General features: G+C 43.4%; 1 protein-coding gene across 1 annotated transcript; it reads left to right on the top strand.

The window, feature by feature from the left end:
• Nucleotides 1–1,179: 1,179 nt before the first annotated feature.
• On the top strand, nt 1,180–16,523 carry UTP25 (UTP25 small subunit processome component). The gene is made up of 12 exons (XM_083857229.1): nt 1,180–1,285; nt 2,463–2,502; nt 3,696–3,948; nt 4,702–4,908; nt 7,020–7,108; nt 8,504–8,914; nt 9,963–10,182; nt 12,201–12,403; nt 13,646–13,828; nt 14,437–14,549; nt 14,962–15,207; nt 15,996–16,523. The coding sequence occupies exons 1-12, from the start codon at nt 1,185–1,187 to the stop codon at nt 16,240–16,242; spliced, it is 2,313 nt and encodes a 770-aa protein (XP_083713355.1). The 5' UTR covers nt 1,180–1,184; the 3' UTR covers nt 16,243–16,523.
• The last annotated feature ends 322 nt before the right edge of the window (nt 16,524–16,845 follow it).

Below are 16,845 nucleotides of genomic sequence, written 5' to 3' on the forward strand. Positions count from 1 at the left end.
CCTGCCAAGGGAATTTCTGCTGCTGGGCACAGCCAACTGCTGCTGATGTCTGTGTGCTGCGGGGTGCTGGGTGAAGCAGGTGGGTAGAATGGTTTGGTTTAAGACAATTTTATTGAAGGATCAGACCGTGGGATTAACAACGCACAGGAGTAACTCCTGGAGGGTTCTGTGTAACTGAAGTGCAGTTAGTGCTTGCTTGCTTCAGTCAAATCCATGGGTGCCCTCAGGTCAAGATAGTCAAGAAGCTACAGTCCAAATGCTAAACTCTTTTTTCCCATTCCATGCCTTCATGCTATTTGGAATTACATTGCTCTCACTTAGTTCTTGTACTCCCAGAGACAAACGGAAACCTATTGTGCGGGCTTTGCACATTACACCACCATTTATAGCCCCACCTTACTAAAGATTAGAGGAGTTTCAGCTAGGTCATACAAAACCATGGGGATATAAGGAATATGAATATCTTTATTGCAAAGAACAGAAAATCAGTTTACTTTATTTGACACAATTTATGGTTGTTTCTGAAAAACTGTCGCCATACGCAGTAAAGAACGCTTAAGCAGCGCTCAGTAAGATTCAGCAGTGACATGTTAAAGAGCCAGAATTTAGTGGGGTTTTTTGATTGCACCTTTTATAATCAGGCAGTCTGGACATTAAAGACTCTGTTGCGTGTCTTCCTCTAGGCTGACTGCAGAGGCTTTCCCAGCAGATGTGTCGCTTTTAGCAAAGCCCTGCAGGTCTCGGCTCGGCTGGAGAAGGCGCTGTAGCTCCAGCGGTGTCTAACGCGCTCCATCAGCCCGAGAGCAGCGCCCGCCCGGCTGCCCGCACGCCGCTCCCCGGCCCCACCGCGGCTCCGGCAGCGGAAACGCGTCACGGCCCGCACCAAGCCCGGGCTGGCGGGCCGCAGCTTCGGCACGGGGCTGAATTCGGGCACAGTCTGGGACGAGTGTTCCGTGCCGCTGCTTTGCGTTCCCCAGCGCGATTCCCCGGCCCGGCACGCTGTCCGCCGCCGCCGGCGGGGCGAGTCCCGGCCCCTGGGCTCACCCCCGCCCGCCTCTCCTTCCCGCGGCCCCGCCTCCCGGGCTGCGAGTCCCGCCCCGGCATCCCCGGGCTGCGGGCACGCCCCGCCTGCGGCAGCACAGCGCGCCGGGCCCCACGTGGAGCGGGCCGGGCCGGGCCGGGCCATGGGCAAGCGGCGGGCCGGGCGGGAGGCGCTGCGCAGCCTGAGCAAGAAGCAGAAGAAGCACCTGCGGGAGTTCGGCGAGGAGCACCCGTTCTATGACAAGTGAGTGCTGCAGGCCGGCCCTTGCCCGCGGTGGGTGCGGGGGCCGCAGGGCCCAGAGCCCCGCTGAGCCCGGGGCCGGCCGCTCCTCTCACCCTGCCCAGGGAAGGAGGGGAATTGCAGTTGCATGGCGCACTGCCCCCTGAGCCGGGTCTTCAAAGCAGAACGGAAGGCAGGAAATCTCAGCTCGGATTCTCTTGCAACAAATGTAAACTCTTGTGGCGCGGCCCGGAGTCCGCCACGGGGGGCGGGGAGGGGCAGGAGGGCGGAGTGGGCTCTCATTTTGGTACCAGGCCGCTCTCTTGGCTTGTCAGGCTTCCAGCTTTCCCACTCTTTACTCCGTGCTCTTCTCTGATCTCGGAAAGGATATGAAAACAGAGCAGCGAAGATCTGTATGACTAGAGCCATTCCCTCCTAGGCAGGGTGCCCGTCTGTCAAAAGGACCACGTTCCTTTTGTACCCACTTGTAAAACTTCTGAGGGAACAGCTGCTTAGCCCAGATGCGGTGTGATCTGTGGTGCTGCTGTAAAGCCTTTAGGAGCAGGCACAGGGTGTCTGCTGTTTGTGTGTCCCCTGGGACCCCCCTGGCCTGTGTGGATTGGGATGGAATGCCTGCTGCAGGGAATGTCCTGTGTGTCACCCTATACAGTGATGCTCAGTTCCACACAAGACTCTGCATCTTTTTGAAGGCATTGATGTTAGTTTAAACCCACAGTGGCTTCTTTGAAGAATTGCAGTCCCAACGCTGGTTATTTAATGCTGGTTTCCCTTTAGTTTGTGTCTTTTTCCCACTTCACATACCAATATTTAGCACTAAAAGTAAGTCTCTGTCTCTTGGTTAACTTTTTTACAAACTACCCTTGTAGCTAGATTCTTTAAATTCCTTTTGAGACCTCATCTTCTGATTAACATTGGATTTTACTTCAAAATTTTATTGATCAGTTGTAATGCCTGAGCACATAGGCTTCATGTACAGAGGGTCACATCACCTGAGAGGGTGACCCTTAAGTATAAATGCTCAGTCTGTTTTCTTAGGGAGACACGTGTGATGGTTTGATTTTAAGCTTTATTTTAACTTCTTTCAACTTGCATAACTGATCAATTCACTCTTCCTCTCATTTCTTTCATCTTGTATGTAACATCATTGGCAGAGTAAGGTATCTTAGTGCTTTCTTTTCAGGGTTTCTGGAAGACCAGAAGCAACTCAAATATGTGAACTGGTAATGTATTTTTATTCCTTCCTTACTTATATCTTTGTGTAGTTCAGTGAAGTAAAAAACTTAGCATTTCATGTTTCCAGCTTATTCAGGCTGATTAAGTTGTTCCACTTAGAAAACTAGTATTTAGGAGAAAAAGATGAATGCAATTTTTGTGTCACTCTGAATTGTTCTCTGTAAAGTCTAACTCAAAACTGTAATACCATCAGAGGGCAGAAGCAGCAGGAAATAAAAGCAGTTCTTAACTTTTTTGTGTATTTCTTAATCACAGTGAAAACTAGATCCTGCTTGAAGTTGTTTTAATAATGTTGATAAACTTAACATTGCATGAGTTAGGAGACTTTGTTTTCTGTTGAACAAAGAAATATATTAATTTGAACAAAGAAATATATTCATACTCATTCTTCTTCTTCAGATTGCTAGTCCTTTTTTTTCAGTCAGGATTTTGAAACCTCCTTTATCGTCAGATTAATAAGACTTCAAAATTTTAATTTGGAAAAATTAGTTACTCTGTTTCATTTGTTTCCTTTAGCAATTTTGTGCATTAATATAGTATTTACTGATTTTTTTCCTTTTTGGGCTTAAAGAAACTAAGAAAGAAGTAAGTGGTGTTGTGTTGATACTCACAGTTTCAATGTAGTTTTGGCTACAATCTGGACATTGCTTTGTGCAAGCCCAGCACAGAACTGGCTCCAGTGTGGCTTGCTCAAAGTAGAGCTGTACAGCTGAACCAAACTTGACCAACTCCCCAGGGAACCACTGTCCACTGACAGCTATTTCACTTACCTTCTTGAAAGCCAGAAGCATTTCCAGCATGCTGTTCCTTGTGTGGGTGCTTTTCTGCAATTTTCAATCTGTGTGTGGTTTTCTTAGAAGAATCTGGTGCTGGTTCAGTAAATGCCCTGTCTGTGGAGATGGAATGTCCTCACTCAGCTGAGACTGAAAGCACTGGGTTTTGTGATGATCCAAGTCAAATTGGTGCAGAAACAGGCACTTCAGTCTGTTTCCCAAGATACTTTCAAAATCTAAATGGAAGTGTCCAGCATAATTACTGGCATAAAATAGTCGGTTATGAAAAATCCCATTGCATCTATCAGAGGGGAAACATAATAGTGCAAGTAGAGGCCAGGGTATTTGCCTGCTGCTTTACAGGCTGTTACTGTTGTTGCTGTTTACACTCCTGTTTTTCTTTCCAGTCTGAGGATTCTGATAAATCGAGTGCAGAAAGCGATTCAGAGGCTGAAGTGGAACAGGTCTCTGGGTACCATAAGCTCCTGGCTACCCTGAAGACCTCACCTGAGTCTGAGAGTGAGGAAGAGGAAGATGAAAGTGAATCAGAAGAAGCTGAGGAAAGTGAGGCAGAAGAAGTGGACAGCGAAGGGTCCCAGGAGGCTGGAGGAGGAGAGGGAGGTGAAGAAGATAAGAATGATGTTCCAGAGGAGGAAGAAGGTAGTTTGTCTTTTCCCATGCTTCTTTGGTAAATGTTGTTTGCCTAACGTATGTTTTTTAGCCAGGATCCTGGTGTAGACTGGCTTGTTGGCTGGGTGCTCTTCTGCCTTGGAGACTCTGTTGCTCCATTGGCTCTGTGTGGGTGGGAGCAGCAGCTGCTGAAGGATTTAGCAGGGGAAAGGGTAGCTGTGCTCATTTTCCGCCAGACAGCCTGCTGCTGCTTCCTCAGATGTTGTTTGTGCGGCAGCACAGAGGAAATCCACATGGAGCAGCAGACCAGGGGTTCTCACCCACTCATGGGAGATACAAGCTGTTCTCTCAAGCAGCATCTGGCTTGGCTGTGCCACCAAGAGGAGGGAAAGGTTTGCCTCACAGCACGGGAAAGAATATGGAAATTGGAAGGAAACCTCTGCCTTTATGGTGAGGTATCCTCATTCATGAAGTTTGCAAAGAAATGCTGGGAGAGAGGAGTCAACCTTTAATAATTTCCAGTTATATGGGGTCTTTGGAAACTCAAAGTTAAATTCCTCAAACAAGTTGCTTCTTTAATTTTGTCAGGGGGGACGACATTTTTGTGTTATGTAACATTTGGCATGCTAGCCAAAAGTCATCTTTATGGTAGAATACAAAGCCTGCTTTTATATTTTTTGATAGAGTTTTGGGAGAAAAAAATCAGTAACTTAAAGGGAACAACATCTAGAGACAGGAATTTTTCCAGGAGAAAATAACCCATTTCTTTCTAACAATCGACAGCCACAGACACAGCAGAGCAGATGCTCAGCCAGGAGCAGGCTGATGGCACAGATACCTCTGGTGACCCACGTCATGGAGTAATGGAGGAGTTCACTGATGTGAAACACGAATCTGAGTTTAGCTTGGAAACCAATTTCATGGAAGAGGAGAGTGGAGATTACAATGCAGATAGGAAAGAGAGCAGTTCTTCACAAGCTCTTCCAGAAGGTAAAAGACTTTGTGTTTGTGTTTAAGGATCTGCCTTTAGAGGAATATCTGGAAACATGTTTAAATTGTCCAACACCCTAGCTATAGGCTGTATAGCTTCCAAGTTCTTCCACTACATTATTCATGGCACTGCCCACATGTCAGCTGGTTATATAAGGGACCCTTAACACTAATGCAACTGTGTTGCTGAAACATTTGTTCTCTGTAGCCCCTGGGGACTGGGATTCATATGAGGTTTCTGCTATGACTGGTAAAGCTTGAAGTATCAAGAACTTGAAAAGTGTGTGGAGGGTGTTATCTTGTTCTGCTGCTTTAATAGTAGTTTCAAAAGCCACTGTAATACAAAGAGCTCTGCAAGCCTGCACTTGACTAGGGAAGATATTCTTGGCACAAACAGCCCTGGAGATAATCACAAAGCTGACCTGTGAGGGCATCCTTCACATCTCAGCGGAGTTAGAGGTCAGATTCTGAGAAGCTTGGAGCAGCCAGAGTAATTTAGACAAATGCTCAGCACTCTCAGAATTTTGAAGGTTATGCAGAGGAGTCTGACTGCACCAGGATCAGGAGAGTCTGAAGCATCAGGGGAGCACATGTAGTATCTTTTAAGGGTGTATCCCAGAACCTCAGTGCACTGATGGATGCATCTGAAGCTCTGGTGTTGGAGTTGTCCCACCATATGTAACAAAATAACTGTGTTGCAGGGGTGTGATCCTTCATGGTCCCTCAGGGACATGGCACATGCTGGCACTTGCACAGCTTCTGCTCATAATTAATGCTCTGTGCCTTTAATATCAGATGGCATAGTTTGAGAGAGAGAAATATGTTTGTAGCATCCCTAGTGATGCTGGCTTGTCATCTTGGAGCAGCAGCTGACATTAGATCTGGGAGGCAGCCTGGGTGATACATGAAATGTGTGGAAGCATCAAAGGGCCATGTGATAGAAAAAACAGCTCGTTCTTGTTACCATGAGAATATGACTTAGGCTGTTGGCATTGCATTTTAATGAGAACAGTAGCTCTCCAACTGCATCCTAAGTATCCTAACAGCTTTGTTCCACCTATAAATGATGCACTTCTTCTCAGTGGGTTCTTGTAGCTTGGAAGCATCCTTATATCTATTGCAGAAAATGAATCACCTAAGATAGCAGAAAGGGGATGAATTTCTACTCTGGTCTTGGGGTCACTAAAATTCCCAAAAATGCATCCCATTACTCCCTCCACTTTATTGGGAAAATGCTGGAATCAGTAAAACTCATCTGATGACAGACCCTGCAGTACAATTAAATGATATCTAGTTAATTTGCATTTCTAGAAAGATTTTCTCAATTTTTTTTCAGTGTCATGATCAGTAAATGACTTGACTTTTGCCTGGATAACTTATGTGTGGGCTGGATATTTGTTGGCAAGCACCAGTGTTCCCTAATTAGTTTTCTTTATGCAGTGAATGCTGCTGTGCTGCAAGCAGGATACAGGGCTTGGCTTTCAAAATTAACTTTGCATGTGACTTTGTGCATGCCAGTGTCTTTGAGTATAATATGATTTAACAGTTCTTTGCCTCTCCTCTCTTTTTCAAAAAGAAATACTGATTAGATAAATAAGACTTTTTCTCACTCCAGGCAATTTTTGCCCCCCTTCTCCAAAACCCGCCTAATATTTCTCTGCTTTATTACAAACTGTGTTCTTATCACCTGCCAAAGCCCTGGGCAGAACTGTTTGTAAATTAGGAAGGTTAGCAAGTTCACTTGGGACTTTACTACTGACAGCCTTTTTCACCTGCAATGGACATGTCAGAGCTTACGGCAAAAAATTGCCACTGTTTCCCACTACATATTGTTTTCCTGTCTAACATTTGATTAGCACTTGAAAATTCTAGTACTTCCATAAGTGCTTCTTTCTCTTATTTAAATGCAATCTGTCAAATCTGTTCTCTCTGTTCTTTGCAGAGAGAATTTGACATCCTTTCTCTCATCTCCAAGTGAAATAACTAGTTTTAATTGTGGTGTTGGCCAGCATGGAAACCGTTCATCTCATTTGCAAATCCTTTCTGCAACTTGATTCTACTATTAGCTGCAATAGTTCTCAGGCTATTTTTTTTGTTGTTATTGTAAATAGATCCGTTTAAACAACACATGGACAAAGAACTTGAAGAAAAGGAAATAGAGAAAATGTCTACACTTCCTAAAACTTCAAGTCAAAGCCAGGTAATGATGTTCTATAGCCATTCAACATTCCTGAAGAGGCATGAATTAAAATAATCCTTTTTTTATACAGGTGAAGTAGATCACAATTGTTATTATTAGCTGCTGGCACTAGAATTATTGAGATTTTGTCACTGTGTTGTTAAACTGTTTTTGTCTTCACTTACTGCTGAGCAAGAGTTGAAATGTGAAGTCTGCTCATCTGGAGGCATATGTGACACATCTGAAACATGTGTCTAAAGTGAAAACTTTAGAGTTTGAGCTGTAGTCCCAAAACATTGAGAAGGGGTGGAAACAGGACTTGTTTCTGAGTGGTGACAGCACAGTGCCAGAGATGTGCTCTGCAGCTAAACTTCTGCAGCTGAACTTTAAAAGTGTACTTCATGTACACTTTTAAAAGTACTTGTGATGCACTTTCACATTCTTGCTTCTGGACGACTCTGTCCCTGTACACATTTACAAGCCAGTGAAGGGCAATTTATTACTTATATTAGTCTATTACTTAATTTTGACAATAATATGTGAATTACAGTACCAGAAAACCACTTCATTGCTTGACAGAGAATACTGGTTTTCAAAATACTCATTTTTAGACAAGCCTTTGCTTCATAACTTTTCCACATCTGATTTTGTTTTGGAGAGTTGCCTCCCATTCTGGTCAGCCATATGCTGGGTGACATTCATTGGAAGATATCCAATGGTTAGTTAGTCAGAAAGAAAGCTGTGACTTTTTTTTTCTCTTTTTTGAAATTTAATTTACTTTTTTGGCACATTGTGGCCAAAATTACCAGTGCCACCTGAAGCAATGCATGATATATCTTTGCTTAAATTGGTGTAGCTGCTTTACAGGGACAGCTGGGGACAACTTGCATGGCAGAAGGCTTAAAGTTTAGAGTTTTCCCCTACTACACTGATAGCTGTTCAAAATCAGACAGACACCCAACAAGACTGCATTTAACAACTGAATCACAGCTTCTGGGATTAGCCCCTGATGGGTTTATTTTCTTCTTTGGTCAAAATATGTACCTCAGTGGGGCCTATTGGTAAGCACAGTTGGACTCCAGGGTTTTCATCTTGGTACTGGTTTGAGCCACTGGTTTGCTGGGCAGGTTAAACAGAAAATTCCTCAGTTTCCTCTGGCATGGGAACAGTTACAAACACACCATTGCAAAATCCATCCAGATCTACCGAGCTGAAATTTATTGTTATTTATCCTGACAGACTCTAAAAGGGATTGCGTATTGAAAAAAAGGTTTCCATTTGTATTATGAAAAGATAATTTCCTTAATTTCATGAACTTGATTAAAGTTGATATCACCAGCTGTGTTGATATGCTTTCAGGTGTGCAAGATTTGGTACATACGACTCCTTAGTGTTGTTGGCTTCTTTTTTTTTCAGTGGCCAAGGCTGGGTCAACTTATCTTTTCTTCCACTCTGGAGAAACATAAAGCTTTTAAAGCAGACAAAGAAGTTGATGTGAAACAGCTTCATCTCCACAAGCCTTTGGAATCCACATGGCCTAAAGTGAATAAACCATTTCTGTCTGCAGTGGACAAACCAAGTGATTCCTCTTTTACCCCATTACAAAGAGAGCTCTTCTGTATCATGAACTCGTACCGGGACTTGTTCTATCCGGAAAGAAACGCCTTAACAAACGGAGAGGAGATCCGGCACGCTTACTGCCTGCATGCCCTGAACCATGTCCTCAAGGCCAATGCCCAGGTGCTCAGCAACAATGCCAAACGGAGGGATCGAAAGCCAGGCACTGACACTGATGACCACAGGGATCAGGGACTCACCAGGCCTAAGGTGAGAGCTCTGATTCCCTGATCCCCACTCTGGCCGCCTGCTCAGGCTGTACAAACATCCTGGTAGTTTATCCACAAGTATTTCTCTTGCAGCTCCCTCAGGTGATGTGTTCCTGGGCATATGCTTTTCTACATCTCTTCATCATGCCTGGAAGTGTCTGTCCTCCATGGCCAGGGAAAATGCCATGTGAGAATCAGTGAGCTCAGGGTTGTTAGCCAGCCTGGTTCTGTGCCAAGCCAAGCCATGAGTTTGACTTATCTCTTTTTTTTTGTCCCCCTATCACCACAGGCTGACAAGTTTTCCTACTTCCATACTTAAATCCGCCAGTGCAGACAGGTGCCTTCACATCAATCTTCATTATCAGTGTAGGCTGTCACTCAATGTGGGATGTTCCAGAAATTCTTTTGTCCTTAGGCACTTGTAAGGACTTGCCTGCATGGAAGGATCTTTCTGTACCTGGGGGTACCTCAGGGAATCCCAGCCCCACTGTAAAGGCCACCTGTCATAGTTGGGGGAGTGGGCCCCCAACAAATCCTCCTGGATTCACAGCATCCTGTAGTTGATAACCAGGTGGATTCAGCTATGGCAGCCTGTCACCAGTGTGCCAGCTGCCTGCTGAACAATTCCAGAGTTGGATTTCAGTGTTTGCTGCATGCCTGGTAAATCATTGGTTTCTGTGTTGACTCCCCCATTAGCCATTTATATTTTGGAGTTTTGTGCAGAGACTATTACCACCCATCCAAGAGGCAGCCCTTGGCCCTGTCTCTGTGTCACAGGAGCTCCTGCTTGCCTGGGGGTTAGGGAGGACAGGAGAACATGCTTAGTTTTCAGTTCCCCTGTACCTGAGTGAGCTGGGGAAGCAGGCTGAGCTGCTGGCCATGACCAGTTCAAGAGCACTGCATCCCAGTGCATCTTCCCTCCTGCTGCTTGTCAGAATGCTTTTGTTTGATTGTTGATCACGGGGGCAGATCCAAGCCAAAAGTTTAACTAATGTACACTTAATGGCAAGGGTTTGTATTTTATGGGTTATTCTCTTGTCACTGCACAGGTGCTGATGATCGTGCCCTTCAGGGAATGTGCTCTGCGGATTGTGCACATTCTCATCAGTCTCCTCGAAGTGAATGACAAAAAAAAAATAGATGTGAGTAATAAAAAGCGCTTCAAAGGAGAGTTTGGCTCTGACCCAGAGGAGAAGCCCCCCAACCTGAAAAGACCTGAAGATTATGAAGCCGTCTTTGCTGGCAACATTGATGACCACTTCAGAATTGGTAATGACCTACTGAACAGATGATTTTTAGCTTGGACAGAACTGCTAAGTAAATAACAATTTTTTCCCAAATGTTTAAGAGTTATCAGGGCTGGAAGTTCTGATGAGACTCTAGGCTGTGTGGTATTCCTGCTGGTTTTGCCCTGGCAACCTGGATTTTTCTGAAAACCTTTCTTGCCTTGCCAGAACTTAAAAAAGAGGAGAAAATAGAGAAGTAATTACTTTCACATCAAGTTCAGAATCATTTAAAATGCAATGACAGCTTTATTCTAACAGGACTGCCCACACCTCATTTTGAAGATAGCCTTGATTATGCAGCAAAATCTTTTCATGTTACAATAAAGAAAATCTTTTGGGTTTAATGAGCCTGTTCACAATGTATTGTGTAATGGTTGGAGCAAAATTAAAGCTCAATACTGAGCAAAGCAGTTTTCTGCTGTGCTCCCCCTGGTTTTCATGGAAGCAAATGGGTAGCCAGCAAGTAGGAGTGTTGGACAAGCAGAAAATGTGATACTGTTTCATAATATTGTAATCTTATGCTGTTTAGTAACTGAGTATGCAGAGAACTAGCTAGTGTCTTGGTTCCTGGAGCTGCTAAGATGAGAAGGCAGTTTTTCTAACTTAACTTGACAGATCAGAGGCTTTTGAAATACTGCACCTTGAAAGATAAATTGGCACCCCAAGGAATGTAATGATACAGAGGAAGATGTGAGCAGGTTGCACTCAGTCTTTCTTCCTTCCCAGTGAATATTTCTCAGGCTGAGAGCATCTTACTTTCAGTAGCTTAATAATTTTCCTTTTAGTCCTCTCCCATACCACACTCTGCTTGTTCCACTTACTAAGTGTTAAGAAATGATTGAAGAAACTTTCAGTGCTGTTAACTTGCAGAAGCAAATTATAGAAGCAGAATAATTTCTCTTTCTTACTGTGCTGCACACCCTGTTACTTCTGCACAAAGATCTAATTTAAAGCACATTTGTTATGCCTTACTGAAACCACCACTCTTTCACATTTTTAAACAGAAAAAAGACTTTATGTTTCTAAACTGTGTATATGCTGTGACAAGTGATATCTTCTTCCTGGAAATTCAACCAATTGAACCTTTCTTTTTTTCTTTTTCCATTTTTATCATTGGGTTGAAATAGACAGCAGGAGGGGCCCCTACAGGGGGTCTCTGAAATTCTTGAAAGGGCCTTCAGCTGTACCTGTGATCTCTGCCTTCACATTGTCAGGGAGGGAAGTTGGAGAGACTTTGTTGGGCAGATTGAAGGGGGCGGTTTGAATGTGGTCTGGACTAGCTGCATTTTTAAGACCAGAAAACTCTGGATTCTAGAAATACTTCCATGTAATTATGACACAAACTCCTTTGATTCCTTCCCTTCTGTGTCTATAACATGAGAGGTGATGCATAAGCTGGTTCAGAGTGTACCCTGCAACACGTGGTGTGAGAAGCAGTATAAGTGAAAGACTTTAGTCACTGGAGCATGAAGAACCTTGTCCTTTGAGGTTTAGTAGCAAATCTTTCAGCCCTGTGAATAAAAGCAGTTGATAGTCAAGAGATCCACTCCAAATCTTTCATGACAGATTAAAGTAACAGTTATTATAACATCCAAAGGCAGAGACCAAAGTTCAGGATTCAGGGAGAAAGGAGTAGTTAATAATTTCTGCAATTTTTTTTTCCTTAAGTTGTTCAATCTCCTCATTCCCCTGTTCAGCAGAAAGTCAGAAACAATATGTTTCAGTTAAAGTTTTTAATTCAGATTATAAAAAATCTTTTAAAAAATAATACAGAAATGCTTTGCCAAACTGCATGAAAATTTTCCAAATGCTTGTCAAATGGGGGTAGGGTGGGTAAGCACTTTTTGGGGAAAGGAGAGTTTGAGACAGATTAGTTGTGTCTAGCTATATTCATCAGTGTGGGGAGAGGAAGTGGGGGAAATTACTGTTCCAGAGCTTTCTGGAAGAATGTGGTTGATAATTGATGTTAACTGAGAAGTTGCTGTTGGTGTTGTTGGATAGGGGTTGCAATCCTGCAGAAGAGCATGAGACTCTACGCCCCCTTCTACTCCTCGGACATCATCATTGCCTCTCCCCTGGGCATCAGGACTGTCATTGGTGCAGAGGGGGAGAAGAAGAGAGACTTTGATTTTCTGTCATCAATAGAAATCCTCATAATTGACCAAGCAGACATTTACCTGATGCAGAACTGGGAACATGTTCTGGTGAGTTTTCCATATATGTATTCATTTTTATGCTGTGTCTTGTTGGTCTGATGTTACTCAGTTTTGGCAGTGAGCAGTATTGCTGATTTTTACTGACTTGATTCTAGACATGGATGTTCATTTCTTTCCCTTCCTCCACCCTGATATTTTCCTTGTGTAGAAAGAATATTCTTTCTACAGATTTTGGGTAGTATTCAAGACATGCTCTCTCTAAAACTTACTTTGGTGCTTTAGTTCTATACTTCATCATAGGTTTTTTCTTTTTTTTTTTTTTTTTTTTTTTTGACAGTTTTAATTATCTTGCAGCATGAGAATGATGATTCCTTTAATCACATCTGGGAGAAATTATGCCAGCTGTCTGACTGCCCAGTGTCCCAGTCAGATTGCAGCCACGTGAGGACTCTGTGCAGCCTAATTCAGGTTCCCCAGGAAAGCAGGAGGAGCTGGTGCATGTCTCCACTGACTGCAGACGTACTAAGCATTAGTAATGTCCAGAGTTAAACAGTATGAAGGGTTTCCTGCACATTTAAAGCAAATAGAGCTCTTGGTTTGTGGCTGGTCTGCAGCAGCACCCCTCTTTTTTGGCTTTTGGTTAATAGAAATTTTCAGGATTGAGATGGCAGGGTTTTCTTTTCAACATAAAAACACCTCTGAGGTACCTGGACTAGAAATTTTGACTACATGATGTCACTATGCATTTTGGATGAGTCCAGAAGGTCTTCTTTCCTGAGGAGTTGCAGAAGGGGCACATGAGCCTACACAATATCCAAGGAATGAGTCTTGGAGCCTGCTTTCTGTTTTTCCCTTTAGGTGCAACAGCCTGCCAAGTGGTGGCAGAGGTGCCAGTCCTAGGCATTGTTCCTTGAGGACAAAATGCAATGAATTTCTTCAAACTCTTCCCAAATGTGATGAGAGCTGAGCTGTGCTTGGGCTTCTTTTAGCTCAGAAACCTTGGGCCCATTGACTTTAATACAAACAAATCCATTATCTTGCCCCAGGAGAAGGTTAGAAGGTTACTATTGCTGGTGACTAAAGAGATGGTAGCTTTCAGTTCTGTGGCAGGAAATCAAGTAAATTGCTCTTGCTGTGGTCAATAAATTCCAGACAGTGGTGTCTTGGGAAATGCTGCTTGTTTATATTCTGTGCTGCCTTGCTGGTCCCTGCCCTCTTTCTCACTGCAATTAAGGCTTTTGCAGGCAGTCAGGGATGTCAGCAGTGATGTGTCTCCATCTGTCTCTGCAGCACCTGATGAAGCACATTAACCTGCTGCCTCTGGATTCCCACGGGGTGGACTTTTCCCGGGTGCGGATGCTGAATCTCAACAACTGGTGCAAGTACTACCGGCAGACGCTGCTGTTCAGTGCTCTGCAGGACCCCCAGATTAACTCTGTCTTCAACAAACACTGCTTCAATTATGCTGGGCAGGTGAGGAGCTGGAATGCTGCTGTGGAAGGGAGAGGGAGAGGAAGAGAAAACACAACATGCAGAAGAATTCTGTAATTCAGTTGCTGAAAGACTGTGTGCCTATCGTTTCCCTTACCCAAATGTTTCAGTCTGAATCTCTATGACATTACATACTGTGCCAGAGGCACGAAGAGCTGCTCCTCATGCAGTGATGCTTATTTGATACTTTTCTTTCATAGTAGCTGCTGTTTCATGTCAGAAATCGGATTTTGTTTTTTTTTTAATTTGACAGATTCAAGTTATTTTGTTCTGCTTATTTTGTTGTTAAATGGAGAATTCATCTGCTTCCTTTTTCTATCTCCTACTGTGTAAGATGCATGAACTGTTAGTATTTTGAAAGAAACAGGAAAAGCAAAAACTTCAGGAGACCATCTCAAGTATACGGGATTCAGGGCATAAGCAGTCATTGTGTATTTAACAGACCTGGTTTGTCTGTCATAACTGTAGTTTTGTACTGGAGTTTTCTTAAAAACAGCCTTGTGCTGTCAGATGAGACCTGTGGAAAGCTGGCTGCAGTGTGCCTGCCTTTGGAATGCTGCTTCCCTAAACATCCTACCTCCTTCTCACAGGTGGCCGTCCGCAACGTGCCGCTCACTGGCTCCATCAGCCACGTTGTGGTCCAGCTTCCTCATGTTTTTCGGAGACTGGAAGCTGACAGCATAACTTCTGTGATAGATGCAAGGTACTGTGTGCCTCAGGCCGTTTTGCTGTGCCCTAATGACTGACTGCAGGTCCAGATTTAGTGGAGCATACTGCAGAGCATGCTGTGGGTTCACCACAGAAGTACATCTTTGTTAGGCCTCAGGTATAGGCTGGGCTCTGCACAGGTGGAGGGAAATACTGGCCTTCTCCTTGCCAAAGGCATTGGAGAATACAGTCTGGGGAAGGAATACCAATCTCTACCATAATTATGTAGTGCAGGTGTAAAGCCTTTGATCTTCTACACATGTAGAAATCCTGTGAAGTTAAAAGAAGAAAAAATGTAGTGGAAATCTTTGACAATCTGTTGTTTGATGATATTCCTGTCTGAGCTCATAACAGTATTAGAAAGCTGAAGTTTAACTCTGGTTAAATGTATTTGTTTTTTTAAAAAGGTTTCAGTTTTTCATTGACAAAGTTCTGCCCGAGTACCGCGACGCCATCATGTCCCACACACTCATTTACGTCCCGTCCTACTTCGACTACGTCCGCCTCCGCAACTACTTCAAGAAGGAGGACCTGAATTTCACTCACATCTGTGAGTACACCAAAAAGGCTGCTGTCTGCAGAGCAAGGCGCTTCTTCCTCAAGGGAGAGAAGCAGTTTTTATTGTTCACTGAGCGTTTCCACTTCTACAAAAGGTGAGTTGTGGACTGAGTTTTCCCTCTGAGTTGCTTGTGTGCTGTTCTTAAGGTAGAGCCTGACCTTAGTCATAGGTGGGCTGTGCTGCTTTTTGAATCTGTTGGATCCCTCTGAGGACTTCCTTGGCTGAAGTAAGAGGTGTTAAGTTCACTTTCAAGTTTTTGCCTGTTGTCAGCAGTCCCTTTGCAGAGACTTTTTGTTATGAGCAAAGCTTTATTCTGGAAAGTAAGAGCTGCCAATTCCAGTGATATCAGGACAGGATGATATAGCCTGCAAATGGGATTCACTGGGCCTTTTATTTGTGTTCATCTGTGCCACAGTAATTGTATAAAATTTTGGGAGGAGTGTATAATTGGTTCAATAATGCAATACAGCAAGATGATGGCACTTGGAAAATTTGCTATGTCCTGACTGGAGCTGTTTACAAGTTCCTAATGGAACAGGATTTTTTTGTGTTTTGGCAAATTCAAAAAGTTTCATGAGGCTTGTTCTGATCAGGCTTCGCTGTATTAAAATCCAAGCTGAAGAGGCTGACCACTTATAAATTGGTCTTGGTTGGTATTTTTGAGGAAATCATTGTATCTGGCAGTGTAAGATTTTCCCCCTAAATTCCACTTCTCTGTTTAGTCTTCAGTCTCTGACACAGGATTTGTAAAGTTGAGCTACAGTTCATGTGCATTGAAGTTGATGGAATTTGGAAGGCTTGATAGAGGGTTGATGTTTTAACATGCATATTTTGTAAAACTTGCCTCAGTTTTTTTGTTTTTTGGGTTTTTTTCTGCTACAGGTATACGATAAAAGGCATTAGGAACCTCATTTTCTATGAGTTACCAACATACTCGCACTTCTACAGTGAGATTTGTAACATGCTGAAGGCCACAGACAGTGGGGTGGATGCTACTTGGACTTGCACTGTGCTCTACTCCAAGTATGATGCTCAGAAATTGGCTGCAGTGGTTGGCATAGACCGCACAGCTCAAATGCTACAATCCAAGAAGAATGTGCACCTCTTTGTCACAGGAGAAAATGATTAAGTGACTCTACAGACTGGATGATTGGATGGACCTGCATTTGACTCCTAATGCAGATTTTTATATTGCTTTTTAAAAAAGTGTTAAACTTTTTACTCCCTTTTGTTAAGTATTCTGTTGAAATTGTTTGTATAACATTAAATTTTGTATATCAGTACTCTGCCCAACAAGAAACAAAGGATGTAATTCAAAAAAACAGGGCTTAGGAGGTGTTTTCTATGTAGAAACAAAATCAATCCAGAACTATTTTTCTTGTGTATTAAAAAAGCTCATTTGTCAGTAAAAATTCATGCAGTGATAAATAGCTTTTGATTGGACTGTTTCATTTCATTTTCAGGTGTAGCAAACTCACCTTCTTTTCTCCAAGAGAAGTTTTTCTTCTTGGCTAGGATAAGAAAGATGCCCAAGTATTTACTGAGTCACTGTAAGCCTACACAAGGGAGGTGCAGGCAGGGCCTCTATAGCACAAGTGTGTTGCTGAATGAGAGCTGGACTTGATTCAAGCTGACACTTGTGAGAATCCTTAAATGTGACTGGGTAGGAGCTACGGGTTTCTGTTTTTCCTGGAGTGACCTAAATATCTCTGCTTCCTATTTCCAACAGACC

This window comes from Zosterops lateralis (genome assembly GCF_965231275.1).
Source record: "Zosterops lateralis genome assembly, chromosome: 3".
NCBI lineage: Eukaryota > Metazoa > Chordata > Aves > Passeriformes > Zosteropidae > Zosterops > Zosterops lateralis.